General features: G+C 41.7%; 1 protein-coding gene across 1 annotated transcript; it reads right to left on the bottom strand.

Moving 5' to 3' along the window:
• Positions 1-1,013: 1,013 nt before the first annotated feature.
• Positions 1,014-7,808, bottom strand: LOC125893573 (DOMON domain-containing protein FRRS1L). The gene is made up of 5 exons (XM_049584321.1): positions 7,213-7,808; positions 6,782-6,866; positions 6,347-6,485; positions 2,775-3,021; positions 1,014-2,692 (listed from the first exon to the last, which is right to left on the bottom strand). Exons 1-5 carry the CDS (start codon positions 7,415-7,417, stop codon positions 2,520-2,522), a joined length of 849 nt encoding a protein of 282 aa, XP_049440278.1. The 5' UTR covers positions 7,418-7,808; the 3' UTR covers positions 1,014-2,519.
• Between the last annotated feature and the right edge of the window lie 18,996 nt (positions 7,809-26,804).

A 26,804-nucleotide genomic window follows, 5' to 3' on the forward strand; every position in this document is an offset into this window, starting at 1 on the left:
ATAATAATTAGGTTATTATTATTATTATCAATAATAATAATAATGTTGAAATGTGCATTTACCGTTATCGCTATTTATTTATAATTATCATTGTTAATGATAATAATAATTAATAATAGGCTAATAAACATTTGATCTAAATAAACAAATCATGTTCTTGTTTTCTTTTAAGGTGTGGTGCTGCATAACCTACTGAGTCTATTTTATTATTATTATATTATGTTATATTTATTATCATTTAATGCTAATCAGTAAATCCTTGTTTTAAACTGTTTTTTAATGTTCATTTATATTGAATTGCCTTGTCTGTTTTGTTTTATGTCTATTTTCATGTGAAGCACTTTCACTTTTTCACTATTTTTTTCTTTCTTGTGGTTTATCATTATTATTATTATTATTATTATTATTATTACTATTACTATTGGTGTTGTTGAAATGTGCATTTACTGTTATTGCTTTACCGCAATTTCTTATTATTATGTTTATTTTTTTTTTGTTATTATGAGTATTATTATCATTAGACATTTGATCTGAATAAACAAATAAGGTTCTTGTTTTCTTTGAAGGTGTGGTGCTGCCTAACTATTACATTAGTAATTTTCATTTCAGGCTTTGGTGCCCCACAGTGGTAGTATTACAAAATGACATGGTTGACAACAACAGTGAACATCATCTTTGTCGTCAGAACAACTTATAAAGATGCTCCAATCACATGAACGTCTTACTATTAGTGACTTTAATATAATCACAGCCATAATCAGTGTTGTTTAAATTCTAAGGTAAGAAGTCCTGTTTGTGGCTTTTATGGATGAGAAGTGTTTTTATCTAGTGTGATTAAAATAATGCTTTAACAGTTGATCTTCAGAAGACACGTCATTATTAACAAGTCTTTTTTATGTACACGTTGCAAAAGTGTGTTTATGGAAACCATGGAAGCAGCCCCCTTGAAATAATGTTGATGGTTGAATATATTATAAAATGTTAATTTTATTTAATTAATAATATATGGCATCTGTGAGGGGTTTCTTTTCTTAGTGGTGATGACTGCAGATTGAAACCAGCTGAAAGGAAAACGGAGGAGCTGTTAGCCTGGCCAACTTGAAAACACAAATGGCCCTATCTAGAGCCAGTGTTTGGTTTGTCTGTTCTGGGCTACTGTAGAAACATGGCAGTACAACATGGCGATCTCTGTAGTCAAAGACCCGCTCCCTATGTAGATGGAAATGAGTCATTCTAATGTAACAAAAACACAACGATTCTTTTTTTCAGGTTGTTACACACTAAAGAAAACATAGTCATTGTATTATATTCCATTTCTGCCATTACATCCCTCTATAGCCTACACACTGAACCCCAAACTACACCTAAAAAAGGCCACTGTTGGAGGTGAGACCAAAATTTAAATTTAGTTTTTTAACATTCTCATACATTTATTTATTTATTTATGTTCACAGTTTTTCAAATGTAAGTTGGGGTTGACATTGATTGTTACCCTGGAAGACTTACCAGACCTGATTTCCAACAAAATCTAAAGTTAGCAGGCTGCTAACATTCATGCACTCTCAACATACAGAGGACATGAGATCAGTGTCCTCAGCGGGAGCTATGGTCCTAAAAATCATCTCCTACGGCCTTATTCTGTTTGACTGACGGAGCTGTCACTTCAACCACAGCATAATCTGCACTATCTTGTGTATTCTGTCATATCTTCACAGGTTTATTGATTATAAACACAACCATATACAGATCAAAAGGCTACAATAACAGCCTGGGGAAATAAAAGTCCATGTCCAAGCAAACTGTTGTCCAGTCCACAGTTTGCTCCTCTTCAGTGTGTTATTGCTTACAACATTAACTCATGTAGCAGTCTCTCTCTCTCTCTGTCTGTTCAGTCACAGTGCCACAGTACTGATAAACCCAACAGCTACTGTGGTTGAGGAAAGGGGGAAAAGTCGTGAAAGGAAAGTAGGGAGAAGTGAGCCGAGCCACGTTATTATGAGTGCCAAACATAAGGAGAAAGTCTATGAAAATCTTTTGCATGGTGAACGCACACTGTAGGCAGTAACCTAAAGCCCTGAAAACCATATTATGTGACAGTCCCTCATCATCAGCAGTGAACAGCGGGTTTTAAATAATTTCCAGGTTCTCCATAGCATGCAGTATTTTGAAGACTTTTCAGATATATTTGTCGTTATGTGCAGTCCACATATTTTTGAAGTATTTGGAAGCGATCATAAATACTGAAAATAATTGGCTTATTTATGCTAAAACATTACCCTTATCAGACCTCTTGTTATGTACTGACACCAGTACACGTCACCTCTATAATACAGGTTTAATAATTTGCCAGAATCCTCTGTATGAGTTCAGAGCGATGAATATATACTCTATTGTGTTTAATATATCTAATACAGTGTTTCCTTGTGCAAAGTGCACACTTGAGTGCGGCTCAGACAACTTTATTTTTTATTGCTACTTTCTTCCCGCATTTTCCCCTCTACGTGCTCCGCTGTGCTTCATTATGGCGTTCCCATTAGTAAGTAGAAGGTGAGGGCGACTATGAGCAGTAAGCAGAGGGGAGAGTTGAAGGTCTGGTAGGCTGTAGAAGGCATGAAGATGTCCTCGTACTTATAGATGCTGATCATGTGGTCGCTGACAGGAGGACTGTCAATATCATGCCTCGTGATGGAACCTGTTGGAAAAGGAAAGACGATATTAAACGTCACAAAAGATGAAGAAAGACAGTACTTTAATGCTAATGCTCGATCAGTCACCTTGTATGGCAGGTCCCCATGCAAACAGGTAATACCACGACAGGTGTAAGTCCACAAGAGTTTCCTCTCTGGGGACGTATAACGGCCGTTTGAAGCGGCAGGTCACCCGGTTGTTCTCAAAAATGCCCTCCTCATCTCTCGCAGGGTTCCTCTTTATTTCCTTTGCCCACTGGCCGACATTGTAGAAGTGATGAATCCGTACACGGCCGTTATCGTCATGGACACAGCCCATGACATCGTCTCCTCCCTGAGGAAACAGGAAGGAATGAAGAGCTTAATTTCTTGAAAAAAATAAAGAAAACTTGACTCTGATTCAAAACCTAATTAGGACAGATGCTATTATTGTTCATGCACGTGCAGTCTGCCCCCAAGTTTCCTGCCACACAACTGTCACAAAGTGAGACTGAAGCTAAACGAGACAAGAGACATGTTTTGACGCTACAACTGATTCTCTAAATGTTTAAAGGTATACTATGCAGGATTGTTGGTTACTGTTTATGCTATTTTTATCCTGATCCTGTGTGTTTATCTTCTCTATCTCCTTTAACTTTAGCTTATATTGGAAATATGATATCTAGCATGTGAAATAGAGTATGGTGAATGTGCTAGGAAAGGTAGTATCAGCACAGTCACTACCTGGAGCTCGCATAAATGGAGCCTGGGTTTGTTGAAGGTGGCAGTGCTGTTTGGGCTCAGAAAGCCATGTGTAAGTAAGGTAAAGGAGGTTGTTGGGTTGGTGCGGGGAGCGGTGAGACCTGGCATTAGGGGAGTGTCTCTGGGACGGCAGAGATCACTGTCTAGCCTCCTGGAGGTGTCGTAGGACCAACTACACGAAACACTGGTGATAGGAGGTTCACACCTGATGACCGCAAAGACATGTTAGTTATCACTGCTCACTGGTCTGTATAGTTAAGCCTTGCCATAATAGCTTATCATAGGGCTTAGGAGGTTACTCACTGAGTGCTGATCCTTTCTCTAGAGCACAAACTTCTTGTGTTTATTTGAACTTTTATTATAATTTTTTGCACTTTGAGCACCCTTTTTTGTGCACAAATGTCTTAAATAAATTGACTATTTTTGCATTGATCTCAGCCTGTGGACCTTTTTGTGACTTTCTAGCCTAGTTACATTGGTGTGTGGGTCTCTCCTCTGCCTCCCTGTCGTGGTTACTGTTAATAAACACATTCGCCAGTGAAAGTGAAATTAAAAGCCAACCCCAGATTCACTCTCGTTTGGTGTTTCGCCTCACTACTTCAGCATTTTTTCAGCACTGTGTCCAGTGGAGGCCTTCTGCTTATGGTCTGGCACCTCATTAAACCTTTTTACAAAGTCCCGTCCTCACCTGAGCACTGTGGGGGGAACACACACATAAATGTCCTGACCACAGAAGATGAGAAAAAGTTGATATTTTTGTGTGTCCTGGCTTTAATTGTAAGCCCTCATATTTGTCTTGCCTTTACCAAGAGTGTAGATGCTGCAGAATTACAACTTCTCCCACCGACACAAAAATGCAAAAACGCGAATGGTCCTATCTAGAGTCAGTGTTTGGTGTGTTGATATACACGTTTCATTCTAAGGTAATGAAAACATGATTCTCATTTTCAGGTGATTATAAACTAATGAAAACATAGTTATGAATATTTTATACCATTTGTGCCAATAGATGCCCTTAAACCATAAACACTGAGTCTTTAAATATGATGTGTCCATGCTGTATTTATCATTAAAAGTCTTCCTGTACTGTGCATAAATTAGATTATGGACTATACATTTACAGGGGCACGGTCTGATGCGAGACGCAGGGTAAAGGCAAGCTTTTGTATTTTCCAAACTGGACTATATTTTCCCATGTTTTTGTATCTAAAGTCCCGGTGCAGCTCAGTTCAGTACGCTTTTTTCCATTTCCACTATGAAAAGTTGTAGATGGTACCAATGGAAACGTTCCATACCATTCCCATTTTTGGTCCCCCCTCTGTTGGGGTACCTAGCACACAGATCTGGTACTAAAAGGTGGAGCTATTTTTGAAATTGGTTCAGTATTGAGAGAGACCACTGCATCTGCAACGGCAAAACCAGTCACAATGTAACCCCTACAGGCAACTGCGCATCGTCAGTTCACTTCCATTAAAATAGTTTGTTTCTGTTTTGCACTGGCAGACTCAGATTGTTATAGGAGGTGTTTACAACATTATCGAAAAGACTCTACAAAGAAATGAAACATTTTCTGGTACCCTCTGCAGGTCTGTTTGTTATTGTTACCAAGTTTCACTCAAGGAGAAGTCTCGTCATTCACGAGAGGTGACTTGTTGCAGGAAAAATGACAGTGGAAACATTACTGAGAGTTGGAGAGAGGAATGCCAGATAGAGTTTGACAAGTTAAGAGTAAAAGATTTTCATTGTCATGGCTGAATATTTAGCTGATTTTGACAATGTGAAAAGTCTGAGATTTCAGAGTGAGAATTCTCTGGCAAGACTTACCGAAACAAGTGCACCGTTGCTGTGGCACCACCCAGAATGATTGTGATTGGTTGAAAGAAGTACAAGCAGCCGGGGTGTTTTTTTTCTCCAATCTCAAAGTGAGAGTCGGCCCAGCCAGACCTTTCTTTTCTTGAGAAAGGTCTGGTGAGTGAGACTATAGTGGATGTAAATCAACGATGCACAATTGCCAGCAGGGATTACACTGCAGCCTGTTTCGCCACTGTGGCTGCAGCAGTCTCTGTCAATACTGAGACACTTAGTCACAAAAACAACATGATTTTGCCAAGAAGGACATGCTCCTGGATCAACATCCCATATCACATCCCAGGGCCAGCACTGCAATCAATCAATCACAGCCCTCTGACATCATCAGTGTGCTGCTCCTGTGCTTCTTTTAAAATTCCTTTGTGTTTCTTCAGAGCTAAGATAGTTTTCCAAATTGAAGTTAGTACAAATTAAACAAAATCCTCAGTAACACTGACCAAAAACCATGTAAGCTACTGCAGGGTTAGCAAGTTAGCTAGCTAACTAGGTTGGCTATGCTAACAAGTAAGCTTACCAAAAGACTAAAGTGTTGTTCATTAACATTAAGAGGAAGGATAATATCATTTTGTAGTTATTATTCAGAGTATCGTGATAACATAAAGACCAAACTATGGCACTTTGCCTAGTAGCAAGCTTTCGAATTAGCATAGCCTACCTACCTAATAGCACGTTAACTCATTAACATTTAAGCTTATTGGAAAGCCTACTTGCAAAGCTAACCTAGTTAGCAAGCTAACTTGCTAACCTAGTTAGCAAACTAACTTGCTAACCCTGCAGTGGCTTACACAGTTTTTATTCAATTGTACTAACTTCAAATTGGAAAACTAGCTTAGCTTTGAAGAAGCACAAACGAACTTTGAAGGAAGCACAGGAGCAGCACACTGATGATGTCAGAGGGCTGTGATTGGTTGATTGCATTGTTGATCCAGGAGCATGTCTGACTTGGCAAAATGATGTTGTACCAGAAAGATAAGGTCCAGGTTCAAAGATACCAAAGTTTCCCTTCACAAAGTCTCAACAGTCAGTGGTGTTGTTGTGCAGCTGCTCACCATTTTCTTGTCAGAGGAGAAACCTACAGCCACCCAGCCATCTGTGTCTGCACTCATCTCGTACTCCACATCTGTCCCGATGCGCCGATAACTCAGAAAGTAGTCACACGTCTCTGCATCACACCCTGGCTTCCCATATCTGTGCACAGACACATGAATACTTTCACTGTAAAGGCACTGCAGAGAAACAGATCTCAGCTGAGACGCTTCACAATATTCAGAATATCATGATGACACAAAGACCAAACTTGGACACTTGTGAAATGAATTACAGCCAGGTTTCAGAGAGTAAAGACTCAGAGGAGAAGTCTGTGTTTAGCTCCAGCTCTCTGAAGTCAGACCACAGCATCTAGGATAAAGCAGCCCCAGGGAACACAGCTGCACTGCTCCTGTTTCAGGAAGTGGGAGCTGCCAAAAGATGCGTCCTTCTCTAACCTTATGCAGCCTTTGGTTACTCCACAGTCGCTGACTTTGATCTTGGCAAAGGGATCCACTGGTGGGGCGGTGGGGAATGGGTAACCTGCAAGATGCAAAATCAGCACTCTGTTGGTTCCACACAGAAACAATTGGTGCTTGGTTTCAACACAGTCAAAGGGCCAAGCAGGGGGAAGCGGGCCATCTGCACTCTGTGTGTGTGTGTGTGTGTGTGTGTGAGGAAGAGGGGGTGGGCAGCAATCACCAGGGAGCTGGCCTGGGTGCTGAAAGGCCCTGCATGGTGCAGACAGGTTGGATGCAAGAACAAATAAACAGCATATGTTCAGTTTGCAGTTTCTGTTTAATTCTACCGCTTTAAGCTTGTGTGTTATAAGTTTGTTTATTACGCATGACATTTGAGCCATATCCACCAAGACGCATTAGAGCCTTACCGTCATCAGACAGATATCTGGACTCCAGGAACTCGGAGGCGAAGGTGCTGTAGGAGTCCTTGTGAGGCTCCTGATGTCCCGGCTCTCCGTGCTCCCCGTGCCCGGCCCTGAGTGCTCCCTCATCGGTGGGGCTTGGCGCGACCCCCCACCATCCGCTCTGGATCAGCAGCACCGTCAGCTGCGCGAGCCTCCGCAGGAAAATCATGGTCAAATGACGTCAAAAAAAAAAAAAAAAAGAAAAAAAAGAAGACGACTACTACACCAACCTGAAATCAAATCGGATCCTCATTATTGTTTGAATTTCGGTATCTTCGCAGGTGCCCATCGCAGCGTCATCAAAAATCATCCCTGCATCCCGACCGCCTGTTTGGCTGTTTACGCGCAGGGATGTGGATGTGGGGGGATTCAGCGCCGATGACCGCGTGATTTAGAGGCTAATCTGATCCTAAATTACCCAGATTTGTAATCGTACCACCTAATTCACATACACGCCCATAATCCGCTTTGAAATCCGAATCTAGATGCTCAGGAATGCTCATTAATCTTCACAGATTTCAGTGGGAGTATTGGCCGGATGAATGGTTTCGTCCAGCCTCTTTCTGTCCTCCCTCCTCACTCAGTCACAGTCACATCCAATGAGGAGCCGCTACGTGCTGATATCAGATCAATCAACCGGGGATTGTGCCCCATGGCCAGAGATGGAGAGGGTGTTTCACACTCAGTTCAGAGATTCAGAGTATATGGATCAGTTCAGACAACAGGAACACAAGACCATGAGAATAGACCTAAATAAATAAATAAATAAATACATGTTGCCTATGCCCATTATATTATTATTACTTTTGTATAGTTAGCTACTCAACAGTTTTGGGCCATAAAAGGAATGATTTTTTAAAAATTTATTTATCTGTATTTGTATTTATTTCATTATTTTCGTCAGGCAGAATTTGTAAAACTGAACATCAATATATTTGGTGTCAATTATCATAAGTATTGTATATTGCTATTCATTAACAAATGTTCAGAGAAGTTATTTCATGCTATTTTAGAAGTTACCTGGCTAACTGAGTAATCCTGCCTGGTGCAGCCCCACCTGGACTCTAGTTTCTGCAGGCAGGGGTCTGACTGATGGACATTATCTACAAAACCAAGCTGATATTCCTGCACTTGTTTGTTTGTTTGTTTGTTTGTCAAATAAAAAAGTTGTCTGAGCCACACTCAAGTGTGCACTGTGCACAAGGAGACAATGTATGAGATATATTAAACACAAAAGAGTATATTAGATATTATTATTATTAAACCTGTATTATAGAGGTGACAGTTTCATGTATGACCTGTGAACAACTGGGGACTTTCTGCAATAAATTGAGTGGTATTCTTTCTTGGCATCATTTCATATCACATGATCACAGTCAGTTTGATCATTTATTTTACAAAGTACTTTTTTTGTAGCCTTGTTAAATCAAACTAGATTGCTCCCGAGGGAAGCTTTGCTGTAGTTTAACTTCTGCCAGTGTGAAGTAATTGGTTGCTTGCACAGCTTTCAAACTTGCTTCCCCAACACTGCATTTACACCCCTACTGTACTTCAGTACGGTTTAGAGCTACCTGTACTTTACCTGAGAATTTTTATTTTCTGCTACGTTAGACTTCTACTCCACCACATCCAAGAGACAAATATTGTACTTTATACTCCACTACATTTATCGGATAAATTTAGTTGCTGGTTACTTTGCATATTCAGGTTAATAATAGAAAACAGAATCAATAACTAGCCTATATTATGATGTGATAGTATAGACTGAGACAAAACTTTAAAGATCCCTGGAGGTGAATTCATAAGCTGCCCACCAGATAAAGCATATAAATTATTTAAGAGGAGATCCACCTCTACCAGCTGCAATATTACAGTGATGAACACATAAATGCATCAGTATTTACAATTCAATAATACAATACTATATAGATTATTATTAAATGGGCCATTGTGCATAATAAGTACTTCTGCTTTTGACACGTTAATGCTGATACTTTTGTACTTTGACTGATTTAAGATTTTGAATACAGTATTTTTTCTTGTAACAGAGTATTTCTATGCTATAGTAGGGGTGGGGGGGAATCAGAAAATCAATACGCATGGTATTGTGATCTATTATTAACACTGCAAATACATATTTAACCTTTGGTAGCCAAGTAGAGTGATAAAATCAGCTGCTTTTTCAGACCATCAAATACAGTTTGCTGCAATAAAAATGACCAAAGTGAGATAAAGAAATGTTGACATTTTTTTAATAGATACTTTTGGGGCTTTTTTTGCCTTTAATTGACAGGACAGTTGTTTTAGTGTGAAGGGGGTAGAGAGAGGGGGGGTGACATGCAGCAAAGGGCCGTAGGTTGTAACTGAACCCAGGACCATTGTGGCAGGGACAAAACCTCTATACATGGGGTGCCTGCTCTTCCAGGTGAGCTAATGGGCAAGTTTTGCTTTGGGGACATAATTATCAGTTGATAAAAGGTAAATCTCAGTATGTCACCATATGTATTATTGCAATATTCAGCATATCACAAAACATTTAAAACTGCAGTAATGTTGTCATTGCTTAAGTATCATGATAAGATCATATCATGGGCCACTGATGACTGCCACCCCTTCACTGTAGTATTACTACTTTTAAATATCTGAGTTTCTACCACCACTTTTTAAAAGTAGCAAAATTTAAATGTACTTTATCTTATAATACTGAAATCAGCCCATAAAATCCCCACCATGCTTTTGCATTATCCTGTTTTCCTGAGGCACTTTCTTGGGTGAAAAACATATCTGGCACATGACTGTCTAATAATGTGTGGGTTTTTTTTATGCAGGTGCGAATCCAGATGCAGTTTAAAAATGTATGAGGACTGTGCAGCCTTGTATGCGCTCTCTGCATGCATTATTTATCTAACATTGTGCAGCCCTGCTTTAATTTGTGTATTTAGTTCACAATGCCTCTGTGTGTCTGATCCTGACTGCTTCTGAAACGCTGCGGTGCAGGAGATCCCGCAGGGGCATCTACAGTGCTGGTGAGTTGTTAAATTCATACACCGTTTGTAGACAGATGTGATCGTGTGCATAGTGTGAACGGATGAGTATGAGTTGTTTCAACAGAACAAAACATCATCCAAATATCCTCACTCACATCCTTTAGCTTTAATTCCATCCTCTCTGTGTTTTTCAGTGGTTGTGCACAGTCCTGCCACTGGATGGTGATAGAAAGTCACAGTTTGAACTTCATCTTCAGGTCAGTTTAGGGACTCTCTTCTTTCACTACTGTTAACTTTTTAACAGAAAACCATTTTCCAACTGATGCAGTGATACGCCACAACAAACAGCTGCGTACGCACAAAACAAGGCCTGAAAGAGGTGTACGCCACTTCCCACAGAAAAGCTGGGATCTATAAAAACAGACTTGATGGGAGAAACTTTGACCCATGCTCACGAACATTTTGGAAAAGGGAAATTGGTGATGCAGAAGGTGAGGTGGAAGCCTGATGGAAGCTATTTTTTGGCTTTTGTCTGTACATACATTTTCAGAATGGATCCGACACAGTTTCATAATGAGACCTCTGGGCCTTTGGCTTGACTACAATGCCATATTAATTATAATGTGAAGAAAATAAACCTCTGTAATGGTGTTCTTTACCGATCTAGAAACTGCTTTTCATTGAGTGTTAGAAGAAACTTGCATCACCTCATTTTACCAATTACCAATTATGCTGGTGTTGCTTATCAGGCTGCATCCAAAACTAATCTTCCACCTCTCAGTATAGTTTATAACGGGCCGTGCAGATTTGTTCTTGGCTCCTTTCATTACTCATCATCACACAATGTATGAAACTTCTCCCAAGATGGCAGCAACAGTGGCTACAGTTTATTTTTTATTTTATACATTTCTATTAATCTAAGTATTTAAAAGAGTTTAATCAGTTCAATCAATCAGTTCACTGTATTTGTCACATAAAATCATGCAAAATGTTCTCAGTGAAATGTAGTTTATGGTTCCTTTCTCCTGTAGTTATCAAGTTTAAAACTCCCTCTGGTTGGAATCATCTACCTGTAATATGAAATCATTCCTCTTATTTAGAAATGACCTGTCTTCTTATTATAGGATCAGTTGCACATGTTGATAGAAACACCTCTGCAATTTTGTTAAATTATGTTTTATAACTTCTTTAGTGCTTAAAGGAGCAGTGTGTAGGATTTAGTGGCTTCAAGCAGAGAGGATTGCAGATTGCAACCAGCTGAAACTTCTGCCATGTGCCCAGTCATGTCCCGGGTAGGATTCCTTCAGTGTTCATTGTTCAGACTGTTTTAACAGGGAGCTGAATTATCCTCAGAGATCTCCTCATCTCCAAAACCAGGTGATTAAACTGGTTACAACACTGAATAAAGCAGTTTCACGTTATAAATCAGTGTTTCTCGGATGCTGTTTGTCTCGTCCCAGACCGGCTGTTAGCACCAACCCAGCACCTGCTAATGTGCTCGCTTTTTTTCTCTGAAGATCCAGGCATTCAGGAGGTTTTAACCAGGAGCTGAATTATCAGCAGAGGTCTGTTCCTCTTCAAGACAAAGGGACCATGTTTTCTGATGCTGTTCATTACGGCGAGGCTGGTGGCTCATGTGAAAATGAAGATGGCCCTATCTAGAGCCAGTGTTTGATTGCCTGTTCCGAGCTAGTGTAGAACTGTGGTGGTGCAACATGGTGATCTCCATGGACGAGGACCTGCTCCCTATCTAAACGGCTCTTTCTAAGGTAACGAAACATTATGATTTTTTATTTTCAGGTGATTATACAGGTGGTTAGCATTGTCATTTCACAGCAAGAGGGCTCCTGGTTCCAACCCAGGGTGCAGAGTTTGCATGTTCCCCCCGTGTCAGTGTGGGTTTTCTCCAGGTACTCCAGCTTCCTCCCACAGTCCAAAGACATGCAGGTTAATTGATAACTCTAAATTGTCTGTAGGTGTGAATGTGAGTGTGAATGGTTGTCTGTCTCTATGTGTCAGCCCTGTGATAGTCTGGTGACCTGTCAGGGTCAGGGCCAGGGTGTACCCTGCCTCTTGCCCAATGTCAGCTGGGATAGGCTCCAGGCCCCGCGACCCCAAACAGGGCTAGCAGTTACGGAAAATGAATGAATGAATGAAAGTGAAGGCCAAATTTCAGGTAAAGATCTACCTATATATCTGTAAAGACTCCTGTCACTTCAGTATGATTGCGTCTTACTTAAGAATAACAGCTGATGACAGAAATAAATTATGAATGTAATCCATAGTTCAGAATTACAGTACTGGTAGAAATAAACATTACAGAATTGCAAATGCCTCTGACTCATTAAACCACGTAAGGATGACAGTGAAATTAATATTTTTACACTTGCTCTGTGTCCAGTCATCGTCGTTCTCATATTTCCTGAGTGCCAAATATGTCCTGACTCAGTCCATTTCAGTCACTCTCACAAGTGCAAACAGAACCGTGGAAGGTTTAACACTGTGAGGATCTTAACAGAACATCTCAAAGGAAGTCAAATTAGCATCAGAGTCTGATAATCTATAGAAACGACAGCAGTGACACCCACCAGTGACTGGTTTTGTAACGGACTGTGCAGACAGTGGAGAGTCATATTTCATGTGTTATCACACACCTTGACTGACAAATAGAGCAGGTTTGAGCAGCTGGTTTTGCCAAATGGGATCAAATTACCAAAATTAATTGAATATATTATGCAACAAGTTACTTTAATTGTTTACTTTTGTTCAGTGTTTGTCGACAAAGTGACCAGAATGTTAAAAATAAAGTGAGTTTCTGAGAGAGCACGTGAGAAAGGCACAAATAAGACTGAGAAACTTCACTGTTCCCGTCTGTGTCCTGTAGGTGATGCTGGTGTTACACAATCTGAAACAGACTAGAAGTGTATGTTGAGAACATCGACTGTCAGACAGATTAAAGGCTGACTGACAATCACACACACACACACACACACACACACACACACACACACACACACACACACACACACACACAGAGTCTGATGAATACAGTAACTGCACAAATAGGAAATAATACAATAATATCCATAATGATAAAAACATCTGTCACTTTTAGACTCTGAGTTTCCATGTATGCTGTAGATGTTTCTGTGCGTGTGTCTGTGTGTTACATATGTGCTTTTAAAGGTCCAGTTTGTAGGATTCAGGGGCATCTACTTGCAGAAATGGTATATAATATTCATAATATTCATTAATTTAGAATCAATTGAATGTAACAATCATTGTGTTTTCATTACCTTAGCACACTGGTGACCAACCTGGGGGTCCTGACCCATTAACACCTGCTAACATCTGGCTTTTTGGTGCAATGGGAAAGTTGTTTTTTTTTTTTTTTTTTAAGATATTTTTTGGGACATTTTGCTTTTAATCAAAAGGACAGACAAGTGTGAAAGGGAGAGAGAGAGGGAGTGACATGCAGCAAAGGGCCACATGCTGGAGTCAAACCTGGGCGGCTGCAGCAACAGCCTTGTGCATGGGGTGCCTGCTCTACCACTAAGCCACCGACGGCCCGCAATGGGAAAGGTTTTAATCTACATTCACACCCGGGTCAAATAAGTCCGCAATAATCATGGGTATTTATTGCCTCTGGCTCTGATCGGCACAACACCTTGGTGAATGCATTAATTTAAGCCCCTATACTGGCGAGATGCAATGATGAGCCACCACAAAATACTGTCCATTTCCACACCGTTCCAAATTAGTTTGCACCAAGTTAGAAAGACAGACCAGATAAGTAAAATATATATATAAAAAAATAAATAACCACCATAAAGTTTTCACAGGCCGTCATGCTCCTCTCTTCTGTTGACCTGTTCTCCAGCCTGTCCGTGACACTGAATGTGACACACCATAAACAATTAAAATACACACACACACACACACACACACACACACACACACAGAGGCGTACTCATCTGCTGCAGTGCCGTGTACACAGCTCTGGCCTACTGGCAATAGGAAAGAAGTCTATCAACTATGTTTAGCAGGTTTACCCGTGTTTAAAAAAAACATGTACACGTGCAAATGGTGGTGGAAAAGAGGTACAAATGAAACTGTTGCTTTTAAAGTTTAGATCAGATGTAAACTTCTCCCAGGATAAAGGCACAGTAAAAACCTGAACACAGTCAGAGCCTTAAACAGCCTCGTCCTGCAGTTAAAAACAACCAAAGGGCTGACGGAGCAATGGTCAAGTGCCAGGGAGGAAGAAAACACTGAATTTTTCAAAAAAACAAGCCTAATAAGTATACATGATTTGTTTAAAAAAATTACAAAGAATTGGAATAAAAAAAAAAAAAACTTATGAATTTAATATAACTAGTCCATAGCCACTGAGTGCACAGTTGCCCACATGCAGTTTCACATGGTGTGTGTTTGGGATAAAGGTCATAGGAAATTGCAGATTAAATAGTCAGCTGAACCCATTAAGAAGAGCAATGTATTCAGACAGAGTTTTTGTGAATTTGATAGTACGATTGCTTTATTGAAAGTACAGTAGTACCATTGCCAATAGTGGGATAGTTAGTGGGCTAAAACTGTACATTAGTAGTTGTTGTAGCACGTTGAAAGGCAGATAGTTAAAGTCATTGCCTTATAGAAGCTCAGTTTTAGTAAGTTTTCCAACTTTTGCCAAGAGGGAACTTTAGATATTGGTCCCTAGATTATGTTCACCGAGTTTCATGCAGATCGGTCAAACTTCCTAGGAAGAGATCGATTTTAAGTGTTTTTCAAAAAAATCAAAATGGTGGAAAATCTATATAACCAGAAGTTATGGGTTTCATGTCTCTATGACATACAGGGCACGAGATATGCCCATTCAAAGTTTGCAATTTCAATTGGTTGCTATAGCGCCCCCCTTTGGCCAATTGATGTAATATTGCTTCATTGGCATCCTCCCATGACCCTCTACCACTGTGTCAAATTTCACATGGATTGACCAAGTCAGTGAGGAGAAAAACGTGGAAGACACACACACACACACACACACACACACACACACACACACACAGAGTTTTCGTCATTATATAGTAAGATATGAAATAAAGTATGTCATTTAGTAAGGGGTTGTAATTCCGAGCCCAGTCTCACTCCAAAGTTGTTGAAATCAAACGCCTGGGCAGTGACTTGTGGCGTCAGAAACCAACAAAAAAGGCGCCCTCTAACGTCTGTATGACACACGGCTGGTTGGTGTTGTAGTTTAACAGCACCCAGTGGCGTCAGGGGGAAACACAACAGGACAAGGACGAAAGTTAAGGTGGCGAAAGTCCGAGTAGGATGGGCGGGAGGGGCTGTGGATGGGTCCAACAAACCACGACTTTCACCTGCGAGCACGGTGTTTGTGTCTGGTAAGATTCTTTTTTCCTAAACCTAACCATGTGTGTTTGTGGGGAAAAAACGTCAATGTGCAGCGTTGTACCGATGTACTGCATTGTTTTGAAAGAGCGAAAACTGAAGTGTATTTTGAAAGAAGACAATGCATGTAGCAAAGAGAACTTGATACAGTGTCCCAGAACAAGGTCAGAGTGAGAACGGTCCCTTAGGGAAACAAGTTGTGAGCCACTACCTTAGAATGACACATTTATATCTACATACAGAGCAGGTCCTCTTCCACAGACTCTGCATGTTGTTCTACAGTAGCCCAGAATGAACAAACCAAACACTGGATCTAAATAGGGTAATTTGCGTTTTCATATTTTCACGTCAGCCACCGTAATTCTCCTGCACGCAGCTAAATCATCCACACTAAACCTTTAAGTTTCCACTGGACTGTTTACAGGTCTTAAACACGTCCACTCAAGCATACAAAACCTATGTTTTTTTGGATCATGCTTACGTGCACAAACGTGTGTGCACATAGAAGAGTGTGTGACCTTTAACCCCTGCTCTCTTTACAGCGTCTCTCTCTGCAGACACAAATCAACCTGATCAATCGCTCCTCTTGTTCTCGATCCGCCCAATTATCCCTCGTTTATCCTCCATTATTTCCATGTCTACCTCCTCTTTCTCTCTCTCCCTCCCAATTACCATTCCGTGTAGGGGGCAATGCTTGCTGGGTAATGAGGGACTCTGGGCGTACCAATCTTATCTTAATAGCCTTAAAGGGCCACTCATTAACACAAACACTCACTCTGTCTCTCTCTCTCACACACACACACACACACACACACACACACACACACACACACATCTGTCCCTGCACATCATGCTATAGCGAGAGATGGATTGACGGGCATGATGGATGCAGTAGGGGAGAGAGTACGAGAGAGAATGAGACAGAGGAGAGGAAGGGGATGGTGGTGAGGAGGGGGTGAGGCAGGCAGGGTGGTGGTGGTGGTGGTGGTGATGATGGTGGGGGGTGTCTGGTAAATGTCAGCGGTGTGTCTCCTGGGCCTGAGAGACGAGTTAGTGACAGGAGAACAATGGCCGCTGGATCCATTCAGAAACACAGCTGCTGTGAGTGCATGCCTGGATCTTCTGCTTAGCCATCAACTGGCACTTGTAAAGCCAGAGCTGAGCACACACACGCACACAAACACACACTAATAGAAAAATGCATGGCTGGCACACATGCAGCTGCGCTCAATTGTGCGGACACACAAGGTAAGCCCTGGATGTTATGGAGGATCAGCAGCGATGTGGACGGCTTAGTCAGGGCTGTCAGTCAATAGAGGCCCCAGTAGATTCGAACATACGTCCTGCATACTCATATCTACTCTGCCACTGCTTCTTCTCTTCCCTCTGACACCTTAAAGGATGAAGCTGGCGAGATTTTACATTTCTCTCGTTGTCAACAAATCATATAAAAGGACCAAAACCAACATTGATATTGTTTGTGTGGCTTTTACATGCTAAACTGTAACTACAGTTAAACACTAAGTTCTATTGCAATTGCTCCAAACTGGTGGGTCGCAGCAAGTGACTCGCAAACATGTCAAGTTTGTGAAAAACAAACTTTATTTTTAAAATACAGTGAATTTCCAGCACAGAGCTTTTATTTTGAAGTGCTGTTTCTTGCTGTAGAGCGAGTGAATAACAGACAACTACTTGAAATAGACAACAAACTAGCTCGACAACAATGCCAAACACTACTATGATGCTGACTATATTAAAGTGTGTTGACCTTGAACTCATGACTAAGGAGAATCCTGGACCCTGTGGCTGGACCAGTTGGGAACCACTGGTCTAGTGTGGAGTTAGAAGCATCTAGCGGTAAGGTTGGAGGACTGAAAGTTCTCCCATGTGCCAAGCTTGTGTAGAAGAACCACAAGGGGGCGACGCGAAAATGCAAAAACACTTATGTAGAGCCAGTGTTTGCTTCGTCTGTTCTGGTCTACTGAACAACGTGGCAGACTCTTGTATAAGAGGGCCCGCTCCATATGTGGATTTAACGGCTCATCCTAAGGCGACACAAACACAACAAATCTCGGTTTTAGGTGATGATATTGGGCGAGAGGCGGGGTACACCTTGGGCAGGTCGCCAGCGTATCACAGGGCTGACAGAATAATGAGATAATAGTTATGAATATTTTACACCATTTCTGCTAATAGATGCTACTAAATCCTACACTCTGGACCTTTAAGAGTGAAGATAATCAAAGCTCGCCAGGTGTTTTAAACTGAGGAAAACTGATGCTTTGCTCTGTGACTCAGTTGTCACGGTAATACACAAGACACACACCTGCAGCTTTCCAATGTGCTCACTAGTGCACCACTACTCTCTTGTTGAGACCGATGCAGCTTAAAACCAGAAAGTTTAGTTTCCATATTAATTTTATGGGAGCCTGTCAGACTGACAGTCACAGACGCCGACACATGCACAGCCCGGCCTATGGACTCAATATGTGTGTATCTGACAGATATTCATGTTTTTATTTCTGTCTTTTTTTCCCTCACAATAAACAATGACAATACGCAACCGCAAAACTTGCTAAATTATTTTTATCCTCATATAACGGACTAAGGAGACTTCTATCAGTGAGATAAAAAGTGAAGTAACTGTGGAGTAACTAGTTACATGTAATGGAGTTACATAATTAAATTACAAAATACATGTAACTGTAATCATTTACAGTTAATGGGAAAAATAAGTAATTAAATTACAGTTTGTGATCAAAATGTTGATGATTAGGGGTTACACTCAAATGTGTGGTAAAAAACTTAAATGTAGAATAAAACATTAATCTAAAAAAAATAATTTTTTCGCCATGCAGGACTGCCTTCAGTTGGCATATTTCGGACGACGTGGGTCAGCAAAGCCACTGAAACAAATTTCAGTGCAACACTTCTGCACATGTGTTTTTATGTAAGAAAAGTTACACAGCAGTAATATGTGTAACAAAGTCAAATGTACATTTGTAATATCAAGTAGTATAATGACACAAAATGTGTTTCAGTTGTTAATTCACACTCTCAGGCCTCCATAGTCAATATGTGGAACGTTTGATTCTCAGTTTCTGCACCTTTAGGGGTACCCCACCTATATAGGGGTGTCTCATGCCTTACCTCTCCCCTTTTGCTGTTGTGCTCTGTGGGAGAGGTAAGCCACATTGCTCGCGCAGTAATTTCCATGTTTTAGCACTGTTACGCTGTTTATAAGTTCATTTTTCAGCCTTAACTTATTGTAGAATTTGCTAACATGTTCCTGTGTCACCTAATTTGTGTAGGGGCTTGAGTTATGTGGTCGTAATTAATGGAGGATTTTGTTTTTACCTCTTGCCGTCAGAGTTGTCAGGAGTAAACAGAGATCGCCTCCAAAGATATCCACGGTCTGGGCCTCTTCATATCAACACAAGGCAGACATCACTGGAGTCCATCAGGTACATTAAGAACTTTTCAACATTATTGCCTAGTTTAAAACATTTGTTAGAAAATGTAATAAGTTACAATGCTTTGATAACATAATTAATACATTTTCAACAGGGTAACTAGTAATCTAGTATTTTATTTAAAGAGAAACAAACACTGGATATAAAATCATAAAAAGCTGAATGTGCATTGTTTCCTGTGAATTTTATGAGTATTTACATAATTTTAAAACAGTGTGGGAAAGGCGGACTCCGCCAGTAACAACACAAACTACTTTATAGAGAGAAAATGACTGACAGGACAAACATTTAACGTCTATTTCAGGGGAAAACACCAACTATAAACCCAAATAATAAAACAAATATCAAGGATGATAACTTTCATCTCATCTCAATATCAAACATTATCATTACTCTTTTACGCTCTTTAATATGCTTTAAATTGTGCCCGCTTTGGTTCATTTTTCGAAAAGTTTTCTAATATATTTAAATGGGAACAAATGTTTTTTTGAAGTCGACTGAATTAATTGCAAAACAGACTTCATATTGCAGGTGTTGGTCTTTTAATGGGACTTGCTGACAATAAGTAAAATATGGAACAGCTTAAGTTAAAGTATCTCATCTCTTCTCATTTTTTTTGTTACTATTTGGTGGCTAATATTCTAAGTGTATCATTTTATACCCTCACAGAGCTGCAGAAACTAACCCGTAAGCTTATTATGGCATCTAAACTCCATGTTGGATACCTCCGACCTCATTCTCTATCGGCTAGATCACTTATCGACTCACCACCTCTTATAATGGCAAGCTTTCACCCCTGTCTCCAACTCTCACACACACACAAACAGTCATAAAGCAGATCTGTGATGAAGCTGCAGGCCTCCTCACCTCCAGGGCTTCATTTAGGAGTTGTCAGAAATCACTTTACTCACAGAGGACAGTAAGCTCTATTGGCATGTCTGTTGTCTGCGGAGCAAATGCACCTCCACCCCACCACACCCCTCCCACCTACAAAGACACTAAGAAGCCATGCATGCTTACTGATGTGTGCTTTTTACACTTATTGTGGAATTCTCTGTCAGAGTGGGATGTGAACAAAAGCACGTCTGTCTTTGTCTAATTTGCATACATCGTTTGGTTTGTCCAGTCCGTCTGTTGGGGTCTCTGTGTGTACCAAAGGCTGAGAGCTTCCATTGTGCTGATGAAATGTTTGCTTTAGAGATAAGGAGGCACAGATGAGACATCGATCAGCACTCATTAAACACCTCCAACTGTGGTGACACACATTCACATGCACGCACTCAGTTACATGAACACGTACGGCCAACAAACAGAAAAATTCATTAAAACTCTGAATGTATTTGATCTGATTGCAGCCTCTCATACATCAGTCTCCTGCCACATGAGTGAGTCTAAAAGCTTGTATTGACAGCTGACTTAAAATGCTTGTTGTCAGTAGACTTATCCATTAAGCTGTGACACTACTCTCTCTCCATATAGACACGCCGACTGGCTGGGGCCTTAAGCAGTGATTATGGTGTTGGGCAGTGGGAGCTGGGGGCTGCACCGTCATTAGTCTGGTTAATCAGAGCCTTGCTCCAGGTTAAGCTCCGCAGCCTCAAGAGACAGGCTGATGAGCTGAGAGCCGTGCCCAGCCTGCAGTTCTCCGGTCTGGGCTCCAGCGGCTCCCCTGGCCCCTGCCTGCTCCAGCCAGTAATCTATAACTCTCCCCTGGAGCACCGCGCGGAGGCTCAGCCTCCTGGACAACACTGACACACGATGCATGGTAATGAGACACACAGAATGACACACTGTCACACACACCTGTTCGCACACACCCACACTCACCGCTGATGCAGTGTTAGCAATCGTCACTGAGTTTCTATGAGTTTGGCTGTATTATGCTCAATAGCACTCCAAAAACAAGTGGCTCCCTCTGTGTTTTACCAGTTAGCTGTGACCTTGACTTAATGACCGATGTGATTCGACATCTAAATGCTTAACTACCCCCGTCCATGGAGCGCAATAATAACCAGCTCAGCAGAACGAGTGTATAATGACCACAGGGACTGTTGGGTTTTCAAACAGGAACGACCCAAACACATACACAACCAAATTCCCACGGGGCCACGAGGGTCTCAGCTCAGCAGGGACGCTCCAGAGAGGTGTACCTGAGCCAGGCCTGCCATTGGCCAGCCTCCTCTATCCAAGCGTCCCCTGTGAGCTCATTAGCCCCAATCATAACCACTTCCCTATGTCTACTTTACATGCTCCATCCATCGCCACCCTGCCACACACAAATTACACTCTCCATCAGGAGCGGATGGATAGTGTGTGCGTTTCTCTATGACTGCAGGAGTGCATGTGTGTTTAAAGGACAAGGAAGGTCGGAGAGCCCCGTGAGCCCTCGACATTTCCCAGTGGACTTTGCAGGCCCTGGCAGAGCGGAGAAAAGTGGGCGGGAGGCGGCGTGAGAGGAGACGACCGGGGGTGAAAAGTAGGTAGAAGGAGGTTAAGAAGTGTGTTTCAGGTGATGAAGTGGACGACCAGGTTCCAGTTCAGGGCCCCTGTACTGCTCTTTTGTGCTGCGTGACCCAGATGGGCGGCGAGGGAGGAAAAGAGGAAGGAGGGGGAGGCAGAGAGAGATAAAGAAAGAGGCTTTTCATTTAAAAAATGAGTGTATGCTGCAGACACAGGAAGGACCCCAGAGAACCACAGAATGGGATGAGACAACAAAGAGCCCCATCATCAGTTTAGTGAATGGATCTGTCCATCTATCCCTTTTATCTCCCGCTACTCTCCTGTTTTTTTTCAACATCTCTTCCTCTCTTAATCAGCCTCTCATTGTGCCATTAGCCGAACCTGTAGTCTTAATCAGAGGCTTGGCACAGACATCATCGCTATCCACTGCCCTTCTCACACACCCACGCACACACACACACACAAACACTAAATAAACACATTTTAATGCGACACCAATCATGTCATCTACTCAATGAGCCCTCCTCCCCTCGCTGCTGTAGCCCACAACCCAAACATAACACATGGGACGCCTGTGTCTCCCGTCCATCAGTCAGCCAACACACTGCCAGTCTAAAAATATGTGTGTGTGTGTGTGTGTGTGTGTGTGTGCGTGTGCTTTTTGGCGCAAATCCCAAGGGGAGGGAGAACGATTTTAACTCAGTAACCTGAATCACCTCCTATCCCAAATCTTCCCGGCATGAATACTGTACACACACACACACACACACACACACTTGTGCATGTCAGTGAGTGTGTATTGATAATGGCCATTAGCATATTTATGATCATTGCCAGCCTCTTATTGTTTGCACGCTCCATTAATCTTCATCTGCTGCCTGCCGACTGACAGCTCAATCTAACAGGCCATCGCTGGGCGGGCACACACACACACACACACACACACACACACACACACACACACACACACACATTAAGAATGCATACTTGTACATAAAGCATACTTGCATCAACAATCGAGGGGCATTGTCTCACACGCAGACACACACACACACATTCAGGCAGACAGCGTGATTGACATTCACCCCTATGAGTGTTATCACCGGAGGTTATCCTCTCCAGCTGTGTGGGGGTCTGCTCGGCTTCTCCCGTGCAGCGCTGTGTTGGAACCGTGCACCCGCAGGCGAGTTCCTTCTAGGCCATAGGTGAGCGATGGTACCCCCTGATCAGGGTGCCCCAAGCAGGCCTCTGTCTCTGAATGTCTGCCTGCACCAACACCCAACATGTGCACTGTTGTCTATCCCAACCCTCCACCCTCACCATTACCCCATCCTGCCGTCGCCCTGAGCCAGTCCCTACCAGAACGACACCAAACGCACCCTTCGGGCCAGCGTCTGCAAAGAGACAAACACTCCTCAGTCCTCAGTGCACGAGGTAAAAGCGCAGCAGAAACACCCAGGGTGCTAAACAGTGTCTGATTGTGTGTGTGTGTGTGTGTGAGCGTGCGCGAGTGAGTGCTCGTGTAATGTGCGCTCAAATGTTAATGTGTTTGTTTAAAGCCAGTGTGACTGACTGACTCACAGCTGATTACTGGCTGAATGAGTGCTGGAAGCGAGCCAAGTTCAATGGGAGGTCTGTTCTCCTGTTGCCTCTTCCTTTCTCTCTCCTCCTCTCCTCCTCCTCTCCTCCTCCCCTCCTCCTGCATTACCCTGCTGCTCCAGGAAGAGCAACCAGGGAGCCAGGATATCTGTGAGCAAATATGTGTGTGTTTGTGTGCATATGTTTATCTCAGATATATATTTATGATGGCGGATGAATGAAAACATTTTTTTCTTTTTCTTTTTTTTTTTTTTCAATTGAGGGCTATTCAGCATGTTGACCTGTCTTATAGTTCAACATGTTGGGGAATAAGCTGATTCACCCTCTTTTCAAGAGTTAGATGTGAAAATCAATAACATTTTCTTGTGTGTGCGTCAAAGATGGAGCCAGGAGGTGATCAGCTTTAGCTTATAATCAGACTGAACTGCCATTTTGTTTCACTTTATACATTCAGCCTGGCGTTGTGTTCATGTTCGGCTCATTTATGCTCCCTTTTTATACAAAAATAGATACATCTGTTTCAAACGTTGTGAACAATGCTCTCTCTATACTGCCGATCGTCCTTTATGACGCCACAGACACAGTCAATAGATGGCACTAGAGGGCGAAGTCAAAAGTTTGAGACAACACCAAACATCTCTGCAGCCATTATAAACATCCTGACATTTTTCACTATACTATACACTCACCAGCCACTTTATTAGGTACACCTGTTCAACTGCTTGTTAAGGCAGATAGCTAATCAGCCAATCACGTGGCAGCAACTCAATGCATTTAGGGGTGTAGACATGGTCAAGACGACCTGCTGAAGTTCAAACCGAGCATCAGGGTGAGGAACAAAGGAGGCTTCAGTGACTTTGAATGTGTCATGGTTGTTGGTGCCAGATGGGCTGGTCTGAGTATTTACTGGGATTTTCACACACAACCATCTCTAGGGTTTACAGAGGATGGTCCGATAAAGAGACAATATCCAGTGAGCAGCAGTTCTCTGGGTGGAAATGCCTTGTTGATGCCAGAGGTCAGAGGAGAATGGCCAGGCTGGTTCAAGATGATAGAAAGGCAACAGGAAGTCAAATAACCACTGGTTCCAACCAAGGTCTGCAGAAGACCATCTCTGAACCAACAACACCTCGTCCAACCTTGAAGCAGATGGGCTACAGCAGCAGAAGACCACACCAGGTGCCACTCCTGTCAGCTAACAACAGGAAACTGAGGCTACAGTTCACACAGGCTCACCAAAACTGGACAATAGAAGATTGGAAAAACGTTGCCTGGTCTGATGAGTCTGGATTTCTGCTGCCACAGAACCCTATGCACCCTTTTCCAAACCATAACCAAGTGTTTTTGTGTCAAAATCTAACCACAAGTTCACCACAGCAGTGTTGAAACATAAAGTTTAAATGTATCCACCACATAAAAATGTCCAAATGTAACTGTCCCTGGTTTGAAGAGGCGTACAATGCCAACATTTTTGGTGGCAATGGGGTTGGAACAACAGCTTATCTTTGCAGGTTCTCATCTGGTTGCCTGGCAACTCCAGCAAGACTCAATGAAGCCACTGCTCCCGGCTGTTGATCACCAAGTTATGATACAGACAGTCAGGTAACAATGTGACATTATCAAGTAACATTCACAGACTAGAAAAGGCATGTGTGTCGTCCCAGTTAAAATGAAGCTAAAAATAAACCTCAGAAGCACGCCATCGCTGTGTGGAAACTTTGATATATTCTTAATCTTATCAGGAAGTTGTGTATTTATGTATCAGAACAGAATGTGCAGCCCATGTTTGTTTTTTCTCAGTGTTATCTTGTGTTGTTTCTTATCTAACTGCAACCCATCAACGCTGCTGGACATTTCCTCATAACTTTACATCTGAAACAAGTCTTAGATTTTTATGGATAAACCTCCTGTGAATTAGATGACGTGTGATGTAAGAAATCTATGGACTCGTTTATCTTTAAGCTATAAGACGGTTTAAACCACAACCCGCAGTGTAGAACAAGTCGTAATGCTTCTCTTTCCTGGGCCATAAAGCTATTTTTATAGCGGCTATCTATAATATCCCACTATCAGAGATTATAGAAGTTTTATTATGATCTCCCGCAGAGAGAAGAGTTTTATGTAGCTTTAGTAAATCATTCCTTTCCTTTGTGATATCGGCTCCTGATACTGTTTTACCCGTGTGAGTATAAGAGTTGTGCAGTGTTAACATTTATGAGGTGTGAGCTAATATATTTGAATAGTTTATGGAAGCAGTAAAGAGCCAAATACATAATTTGCTAACATGTACCATGTAAAACAGCTCTTAAAGATGAGCTGTGAATACAAATGCAGATTTTCTATTGTTTAAGCATATTCTATCATTCATGAGCAGGAAGACTCAGCTCTCCCCGCTGCATTCATCCAACAGTAAAACTCCTCCTGTTGTGCAAAGTGTGAAAATATTTGGAGTGAGAACGAAGGCAGTTATATTACAGTAATGCACCTGCATGTATCACAGAAAATTGAGGAATATAAAAGCGTTTTGAGGTGTCAGAAGACTAGAAAGGCGATACACAAGTGCAGTCCATTTACATTCAACTGGCCTCACAACCACAGACCACATGAAGCCACACCAGCTCAGGACCTCCACATCCAACATCTTCACCTGTTTAAGACCAGCCAACTGAACAGTTGATGCAATTAATGGTTTGGGGAACTGAAGACCTTCTGCACAAACTTTCAGAAACCATCTCATGGATGCTAATTAGCATGCTCATTGTCCTCACGAGGGTGTTGACCTGAGAGCAATTTGTCATATGAATGAAACAATCTCAGAGACCACAGTGATGATGAAGATAACAGAAAACACTAAGTAAACACTGTAGAATGTAATGGAGTTGTTTAATTTCAGTAATTTAAAGGTGAACTACTCAATAAAAGTCTAATAAAAAAAGTCTTATTATAATTTTTTTTTTTAATGCCCTGCAGCTTCTGGAACTAAATGTTTTTGTTGCAATCTTGTTTGTATTACTTGCTAAAATGCTGTTAAAAAAAAAAAAACAACACTTTGTTAAAATGACTTCTAACAATTTTAACTCTGCATCACCAAATTTATTATATTTAAATCTGCCTAACACACACCATACACTGCTGCGAACACGTCCACCACTGGCATTATGTTTAAATCTCATGTACATTTCCCATTTCAGGGCAGGGCAATGAGTCCATGACCTGGTTAGTGTGCCGGAGGTTCAGATTGATGCATTAACACTGTGTTTCTCTCATCATCAGCTGCATTTAGCCCATGATTAACTCCCAATCACATGGCGTGATTTAAAGTCAGAGTAAAAATATTCCATACATATTTAATATTGCACTAACAAGGAAACCAGCTCCCAAACTGCCAACAAAATAGATATACACCCATAACACGCACACACTCCCACATACATCTTTCCTTTCCTCGCCTGAAAACACACACCTAAACATTTCGCAGCTATCTCCCCCACACCCCGGTGCTGGCTAGGTGGAATTAGAAAACCAACCCTGCGGTCTCATTAATTAATTAAACACCATGTGCCAGTGGCACCTGGGTACCGGTTATCGCTGCCACTCAGACACACCGTGATCTCAATAACCACCCCAC

This window comes from Epinephelus fuscoguttatus, linkage group LG8 (assembly GCF_011397635.1).
Source record: "Epinephelus fuscoguttatus linkage group LG8, E.fuscoguttatus.final_Chr_v1".
NCBI lineage: Eukaryota > Metazoa > Chordata > Actinopteri > Perciformes > Serranidae > Epinephelus > Epinephelus fuscoguttatus.